Source organism: Aegilops tauschii, chromosome 2 (assembly GCF_002575655.3).
Source record: "Aegilops tauschii subsp. strangulata cultivar AL8/78 chromosome 2, Aet v6.0, whole genome shotgun sequence".
NCBI classification, from domain to species: Eukaryota; Viridiplantae; Streptophyta; class Magnoliopsida; order Poales; family Poaceae; genus Aegilops; species Aegilops tauschii.
Genome location: NC_053036.3, coordinates 652,872,856 through 652,881,272, shown reverse-complemented (window position 1 = coordinate 652,881,272; position 8,417 = coordinate 652,872,856). Strand labels below are relative to the sequence as shown.

The window sequence follows — 8,417 nt, the reverse complement described above, 5'->3', positions numbered from 1 at the left end:
CCACGTGAGATCCACCATGCCAAGCTGATGTGGCAGAGTTACGTCCAAATGAAAAGGTCGTAAATTAGAATCGGCCCGGTCCAATTTGGTGTTTTATATAGGCCGAGCCCAATAATTCAGCATTTTTATATTATTTTTTCTTATTAATTCTGGTCAGCTATATGGGCCAGGCCCAACTATTCGGCCATTTTAATTTTTGGGCCATGGCCTTTTTGCCTCAACAGCTTCAGTTTTTTTTCCACTAGTCAAATGGGTCCCAGTTGTCAGGTTCTGGTAAGTGGGTCCCAGCTAGCAAGGTCATATTCTTCATATTTCAAGTTAACATTAAATAAATAACCAGTATTTAAATTGGCACAAACAAAAAAGACACGTAATACTCTAGATTCAGTACAGATCTCCTGTTGTACAAATTACAGGTAATAAGCTCTAACATATACAGTACTTTACAAGATCTACAAGCTCTACACGTAATAAGCTCCAACATATACATGCTCTACCAGAAGCTGTGTACAAGTTTAATAACTAGCTACAAGCTCTAAAAGTATGGCAATCACGGTTACAAGCTCCACACGAGTAATAACAAGATACGGTTACGAGCTATGTTCTTCAGCATGGAGCTCTTTCGATACCGATCGTAAACTAGGCACCTGCTCCTGTCAGAACGGTGATATGCCTTCCACGGTCGCCCTGTTACATATATCAACAGAGAAGAATTTGCGTTAAAAAATCAGCAGAGAAGAATTAGAAAAACTGGAACCATTATACCATGAAGAGACCATTCAAAAAATTACAGTTATTAGAATGACGACACAAATTCAGCTAGTACCATGCTTTTTGTCCTCCAGCTAGTTAAAATGAGATAGCAGCAGCATCAATTCAAATAATTGAGCAATTTGAAACAGCAGCAACAATTTAGGGGTTGAGCAAAGCTACAAGGCTCTAAGTTTTGACTTAAACAACAGTAGCAGCAATTTGAAATAGCAGGAGGGAAGCAGCAGCAGTTTTGACAGGAGCAGCAGCAGCAGTAGGGAAACAACAGCAGTACTAAGAAGCAACAGCAGCAACAATTTTGACAGGAGCAGCAGCAGCAGTAGGGAAACAGCTGCAGTAGTGAGAAGCAACAACAACAGCATTATTGAGAAGCAACAACAGCAGCCATACTGAGAAGTAACAGCAGCAGCCATACTGAAAGCAAAAATAGCAATAGCAGTACCTGCAAGCAACAACAGCAGCAGTACTCTAGCAGAAGTGAACAAATGGTCAGATCATATTGACACGAATCACAAATGTTGGCACCCAGTGTATACTATGTAAGTGCTGGTATATTTTTACTACCAAAACCATCACTAATGTGCATGCGTGCTTCGTTTATAAGCTTCATCCATATGGTTGGCACCATCACGACATGCTGCATGCATACGCGCGCATGCCAGTATAAAGCTGCATCTCGATGCTTTTCATTGCTGATCTAGAGATTGTACATATCAGCCAGCCCAAAGGCGAGTTGATAAGTAATTCAACATACACTAGCTAGCCAGTAAGCTACTGCTATGTCCTATCCTAGCAGCAGCAATGACTTTTGTTTGTCATGCTTGTAAAGAAATGCATGCATTTCCAGTAAATATAAATGTATGCATGCTGCCATTGGCCTAGACCACACTAGAAGAAAAATGTTGCAGAGACCATTGGCCTAGACCACAAGGGCAAACATGATATTGCATCCCATGAGACATGTAGGAGGATGATCTCTTACCATGACCATAGCAGCACTTCATCTTCACCTTGTCATTCTCACCGTTTTTGCATAGACTTCTCCTGGAGCCGCTCAAAGGCGTTCACGTCCAGCTTCCCGCTCGTCGACTTGTCGTGCTTGCGCCGGATCTGCTGCTCCTTGATCGAGTTCCACAGCTTCTCCACCGCCTCCAGCTGCCGGGCCGTGAACCGCCCCATGTTGTCATATGCATGCCGCCCCAGGATGTCGATGGTCGTCTGCGTCCTGACAAAACCAAGCCACAATGAACTGAATTTCTGACAAAACCAAGCCACAGTGAACTGAATTTTAGAATAGCAGACAAAATATGTGGCATGCATATACATGGGGCGTGCACAGGTCTGTCAGAGGACTCACCACGGTATCCTGTAGCGCCGAGCAGCCGTCTCGAGGCAATTCAGGAGGGCTTCGCTCCGTGACTTCATCGTTATCATCGTCCAGTGTTGCCACTGCCAGGGCTGAGATGGCATCTTTGATCTTCCCTACAACCTTTGAAAACTATAGAATAAGACACCGGTCCATCTATCTATCTATCTTCTATCTATCTATTATATACTTAAGACAAAAGGCAAACAAGCCATCACGTTAATCCACATATGCCGAAAATTTATTATCCATTGATTCTATTTAGAATGGTCGAGATTGAGAGATAAACAAAGTTACGTACAACATCTATTCGGTGCAATAAATTGTTTGACACGTACAAACGGGTGTATCATGGAGAAAAAAAGTTCAATCTTTGGCACGTACAAAAGAGATTATCATGGGCATCGTACGCGACCATATCAGGAAACTCAAGGGGCACTACGCTTGGCTACGAAAAAGCCAAATCCGGCTCAACTTCAAAAATAATAGCAAGTCCGGTTGCAATACTGCTTCCTTGCCGGAATTTAATAGAATTTTTGCGGATCGGTCTCTCAGTTTCTCCCCATAGAACGATCAATCTCTCACTTTCTTTCCCATGCTTTTTTTAGGCAAGTTTTTTTTTTGCCACGTAACGATCCATCTCTCATTGGCACAGGGAAGGATCGATCTCTGCTTCGCACCAGCACAAGAACCCCAATCAGCCTAGCGTGGATCAGAAAAAAAAAGCCCACCCTGCAGCTTAGCGAGATAGCGTGCGATCGATCGCTCACGATCTTTACTCGAACGTGACGCCAGCGATCTTTACTCGGACGGTGTTTCCTGCTGGGTTTATATGCTGCTATGCTACACCACGCACACAATGCACGCCCTAAAATAACTACTCACACACATACGATCATCTCTCTCTAGATAGCTACTAGAAAAGCACAAGCATGCATGCGTCGTTCATCTGGCTGGGTGCAATCATTTGCTTTATTTACTAACATGACACACAAACTAGATAAACTTTAGACTTTAATTAGTATGGCCCGTCATCACATTTTTGTCACATAATAATCTTGATAGAAAGAGCCTAGCTATACTGTCTCGGAATGTGTTTGTATGTATACATTTTTCTATGTTTTGTATGATACGTAAAGAATAATATAATAAAGAATTCATAAATGAAACAATAATTGCGGGAGAATGAGAAATAACTCACATAAAAATATTCATTCTGGAAATACATAGTAAATTATATATGCAATGCACCCTGCAAATTTTACTGGATGCATATAATGCACAACTCCTCTTAAGTTCATAAACTATACAACTTCATTTATGTATGAAATTTGGATTACAAGTTAACAATTGCTAAGTGTGCATTACAAGCTAACTGGTATGCTCACCTTCCGTGAAATTTAATTTCGTAGAAGCTTTGTCAGGTGTTGATAAATAGCTAAATTTATTAGAAACAAGTTCATATAGAGAACTCTCATTACGTAGACAAAGCAAAGAGTCCGGGTATATATGAGATTTTACTTAAGCCTTAGAAGGACATAAAAGTTTATTATTTTAGCGAATGCATAAAGAATACATCTCTTTCATATCTGAAATTCGAATAAAATACAGTTTGAATTCTCGCTTCATAATTCTCCCAGAAAAAGATGCATCATACATACAAGTTGACGTGTTCATTCACTGTTGTTTAATTACCCATCAATAAGGTAGTGTAGAAGGTAGACATAGTTTCATGAGAATTGCGACCTAGCATTTGTGGTCAGGATTCCAAAAAATTTAAATAAACATGTTTAATGAGGATTGGCCTCCTGAAAGATAACAAAAGAGTGGCATGCTAGGTGTGTTGCATTTGAAATAATGATTCACAAGGCATATTTGAGTATTACGTTTTATTTTTGAAATCAACACACCAATTTTATAATGCAACTACTATATGAATTTTTTATGGACAAGTAATATATCTTTTGATTTAATTTTAATTTAGAAAATTACTAAAAAGTTGAAAATACGGAAACTTTCCAACCATTTATGGAAAGGTGTGAGGAGTGGAAGAGGGAAAAACTATACAGCAAAGACGATGGTCTTGCATTGTGAGTCACATACCTCTATGCCTTATGAGGGCAATCGCATATGTGTGATTGCAAGAACCTACCATGCCATGATCACATTAGTTTACCTGTCTTAAAGGTCTTATATTACTTTACATAGGGAGTAGTTATATATCCGAAGGGCATACGTTGAGCCTACAATCTTAACAAGCGCAACTAATGTGGCTACTAAGAGCTTTGTTATACATATATTAATTCTAAATTGTAATTTGTAAACTGAAGACCATTTCAACTCAAATATGAAAACTATAACAACATGGAAAAATCTAGCCGCACGAATGTGCGGGTCACACCGCTAGTTAGTGCAAAATACACAAGCCAATTAAGCATGTTCCTCCAATATTATGCAATCTCAGATGCAAACAGGTAACAACACCTATTTATATGCATAAACTAACTAAGATTTTCTAGCAAGATAGATGGCAGCACAGTTGACCTTGAAGGCAGTAAGAAATTTCATCATCTTATCATTGGTCTGAGAATCAATATAGTGTAAAATTTCTGAGAAAAAGATGCATTTTTTAGAAACAAGACAGTGTACAAGAACGAGACACGGGTAGCCAAAGTGAGATGGGGATGAGGTGGTACCTGCTATTGCTGCTAAACCAGGGGAGGGGAATGGTGGCCACCAGAGTAATAACACCCGGCAGAGAGAAGCGTTACCCCCCGGACTCCTGGAGCCACCAACAGAAACACCCGGCAGAAATCAAAACGAATCCAAGCAACAAAATAAAACCACCATAGTTACTGCACGATGCCAGTCCTTACAACTATAGACGACAAATGAAAGCCAGAAAAAAAACACCAAAATAAATGGCGAATCAGGGTTGCCTGGATAAAATAAAAACAGCTTGCAAGCGCAAATCACAACCCCGTTGCATGTATTTATCAATACAAGAAACAGTAGAACTTTCAAAACAAATGATAAAATTTCAAAAATACATTACGCAGAGCCAATTCAAATGCACGGTGTGATTCATCTTAGATGCTATTTACAAAACCATGCAATAGAACATAACGATGGTCAGTTGAGTCTGAGATGCAGTGTTGTTTTCTTACTAGGTTATCTTTGTAAACAATGAAGTACACATCGTCCTTATGTCAGGTGATAATAAAGTTAATGATATCAAATAGAATGAACCACTAACGGTAATATGTTTGGTGCATAATCATGATATTGGTACAAAACACGTGTGATAGACTAAAAGAGAATGAACTTTATGGTCCTACAAGAATCTCACAATCTCAGCACAGAAATAACATGAAGGGTCACAACAGTAACATGATGACACACATTTGAGGTTACAGTATTTCCCTCACATTGCATAGCTAATATGACCATCACCGACGACCATAAACAGTGGTTTTAGCCCCAAGCCACCAGCTCACCAAAAACGGCAAGACAAGATGGCTTGGGGCTAAAACCAGTAATCAATCGTCTTTGGTCCTGAATTTTATCTTCACAGGGATGTCAATCAACCACAACGAAACTGCATAAACTGAGGGATTCAGTGCTAAGTCAAACGAAACCAAACCAAGCAATTGCGAGCACCAGCCTGGGGAAACGTGAGCCTGACCTGGAGTAAACAGGCATAAGAATGTATGTCAGATGCAGCCAAAAAACAAACAAGATGATTAATCATTGGCAATGAACAGCTGAAACTACACAAGCCTTCCATTTCCTTGTATGGCATGTTTGTTTAGGTTCCATATACAGACATAGAAGGCATATATCAATCAAACTATACAAGTAGTAAAAATAAGAGGGTGTGCAAGCAAGCAAGAGATAATGTTCCACTGAGAAAATAGAGTACTGGCAAAGAATAGAGTATACAAGCTACAAGTCTGTATACACTAGATTAGGAAATGAATGAAGAGGGGACACCTGAAACTATACAAGTCTGTCTGTAATTTATACACTAGACTAGATTAGGTAGTGTTCCACTGTTTTTTTCCATTTTCTTGGTAGGAATAGATACATACATAGATAGAAAAAGAGCAGCACAGGTATCAAGTGAAAAAAAATCAGTGGGTGGATTGATGTGTGTGCAAGCAAGCAAGCAATGAAAGCAACTGAGCCAAGCAATCCCGCTAAGAGCAATCCAGCAAGGCAGTAGGAGAGAGCAGGGGAGAGGGGAGAAGGAGGGGCAGGCGGGGGCGGACTTCGAGGTCGAGGAGCACAGGTGGCGCGGATCCAGAGCATCCTGGTCGTCGTCCTCCTCATCCTCGCCATCATTGTCGTCGATGTCGTCCATGGACCTCGCCTGCCGGTTCAAATCCAACACAGTAAGCGGATCAGACAAGCAAGGAAGGAAATAGAGGACCGGGGCCAGGGAAGGAAAGGGGGGGGACGGCTGATCGGATCGGACCTTGGGTGCGGGCTTGGCGGCGGCGGCGGCGGGGAGGTTGGCGTCGAGCGAGGTGAGGTAGTCGCGGCAGAAGGCAAGGGCGGGGTCGGCGAGGAGCGCCGGGTCCTTCTTGCACTCCTCCACGAAGGAGCGCAGCTCGCCCAGCTTCGACGGATCCATGGCCACTCTGCTCTCGCTAGGGTTAGGTGGGCGAGGTCGATGGCCGTCTGCGTTGCCGCCTCGGGGTTAAGGGGGAGGGAAGTGTAGGGGCGAGAATAGGAGGACGGCGGCGAGCTCTCTCTCGATATGGAGGGAGGGAGTGGCGTCGCGTCGAGATCCAGAGGGAGGGAGTGGGGTTGGGGGCGGCGGCGGTTGATCCAGAAGGAGGAGTGGTGTGCGGGGCTGAGAGGGTGAGAGCGCTAGGGTTCGCTGCCCGGGCAGAAAGAGGAGTGGTGTGCGGTGAGTTTTTTTGAGGGGTAGCTCGCGGCGGGTGCGGTGCGGGCCGATGGATCCAGGAGGATCAGACGGTGATTTATCCATGATCCGCGTGAGAGGCCCCTGGACCAATTAGAACGCAGTATACAGGTATGATATTTTGACCATTTAAACTGGTCATAATTGACTAAAAGTAAGGTGCTAAATCATGTTAGCTATTTTATTATGACCTAAAAATTTGAAAAAAAAACTTCTCATTGTGTCAGCAAATTTGACTATAGTTTTCAGGAATAATCACAAATTGAAATAAGACAAATATGTTTTTAAAGAGTTATGAGAAATGAGTTCTTTTAAATCATTCTTTCATTTTTCGAGTGTCCAAAATGAATTCTTTTGTGAAGGACCTACCATATATTTGTCACAAATTTGGACCAAATTAATTTTCTAAAATATTAGGACATATTTAATGCACAATTGACAAAATGGTTGGGTGCTAAAAGATTCGATCCACCTCTGGTGAAAAAGACAAATTTCCGCCGATTCAGGAGGAAGCGGGTCAAATTTGAACTGCAACTACCTCATAGTTTCCTCTTTATTGTTTCCAAAATTCATTTCTAGGTACTTAAGTATCTAATTAATCATAGAAGCACCAAAAAAAATCCAAGATTCAAGCACTAGCTAGGAACGGTCATGCCCGCCGTTTTGACCGCATTTTGAAACGGGCATAAAAAATAAATAAATCAAAAAATTGGAAAACCTTCGCTTTCTGTCATTACATGTGACCAAGTTACCAGGAAAAATAATAAGATTGTAATACGGCAATTCTTTTTAAAAAGTGTTCTCAGAAACGAGCTATCATGTGTGGAGATCAATGGCTTTTAAGCCAAATGATCAATCTTATGGCCACATTCATGGCATAGTTTGTTGAAATGATCTCATATTGTGCACACAGGTGCATATTGGAATGGCAGACAATGTTGCCTAAGGAAATTTTCATTTTCTTTGGACGAAAAAATCATTTTCCATTTTTCGAGTGCCCCAAATGAGGTTTTTTGTGAAGAACCTACCAAATAATTGTTGCAAAATTGGACCAAATCATTTTTATAACATACTAGGCCATATTTAATGCACAATTGACCAAATGGTTGGGTGTAAAAAGTTTTGATCCACCTCTGGTGAAAAAGACAAATTTCCGCCATTTCAGTTGGAAGCGGATCAAATTTGAACTGCGGCTGCCTCATAGTTTGCTATTTCTTTTTTCCAAAAATCATTTCTAGGTACAAAAGTATCTATTTAATCAGAGAAACACCAAAAAAATTTCAAGATTCAACCACTAGCTAGGAACGGTCATTCCCGCCGTTTCGACCGCATTTTGAAACGGGCATAAAA

At 41.2% G+C, this 8,417-nt stretch overlaps 1 protein-coding gene across 3 annotated transcripts; it reads right to left on the bottom strand.

Annotated features, from left to right (window-relative positions):
* Positions 1 to 348: 348 nt before the first annotated feature.
* LOC109750558 (uncharacterized) lies at positions 349 to 7,098 on the bottom strand. 3 transcript variants are annotated; one of them, XR_006670899.2, is made up of 7 exons: positions 6,615 to 7,098; positions 6,409 to 6,509; positions 5,781 to 5,822; positions 4,834 to 4,919; positions 2,129 to 2,253; positions 1,754 to 1,996; positions 349 to 687 (listed from the first exon to the last, which is right to left on the bottom strand). XR_006670899.2 is itself a non-coding variant. In XM_040400266.3 (7 exons), the coding sequence occupies exons 1-6, from the start codon at positions 6,771 to 6,773 to the stop codon at positions 1,792 to 1,794; spliced, it is 750 nt and encodes a 249-aa protein (XP_040256200.1). In that variant the 5' UTR covers positions 6,774 to 7,075; the 3' UTR covers positions 349 to 687; positions 1,754 to 1,791. The 3 variants fall into 3 exon arrangements, 2 of the variants coding, with proteins under 2 accessions (XP_040256200.1, XP_040256203.1); XM_040400266.3 differs by having other exon boundaries at positions 1,754 to 2,028; positions 6,615 to 7,075; XM_040400269.3 differs by having other exon boundaries at positions 1,754 to 1,989; positions 6,615 to 7,075.
* Positions 7,099 to 8,417: the final 1,319 nt, after the last annotated feature.

Excerpts from the sequence above, each read along its gene's own strand:
- LOC109750558 (XM_040400266.3), bottom strand. The coding sequence starts at position 6,773 with ATGGATCCGTCGAAGCTGGGCGAGCTGCGCTCCTTCGTGGAGGAGTGC. Across the intron at positions 6,510-6,614 it reads CCGCCAAGCCCGCACCCAAG|GCGAGGTCCATGGACGACAT; the intron begins GTCCGATCCGAT and ends TTGAACCGGCAG. Across the intron at positions 4,920-5,780 it reads CTGGTGCTCGCAATTGCTTG|GAGTCCGGGGGGTAACGCTT; the intron begins GTTTGGTTTCGT and ends TGGTGGCTCCAG.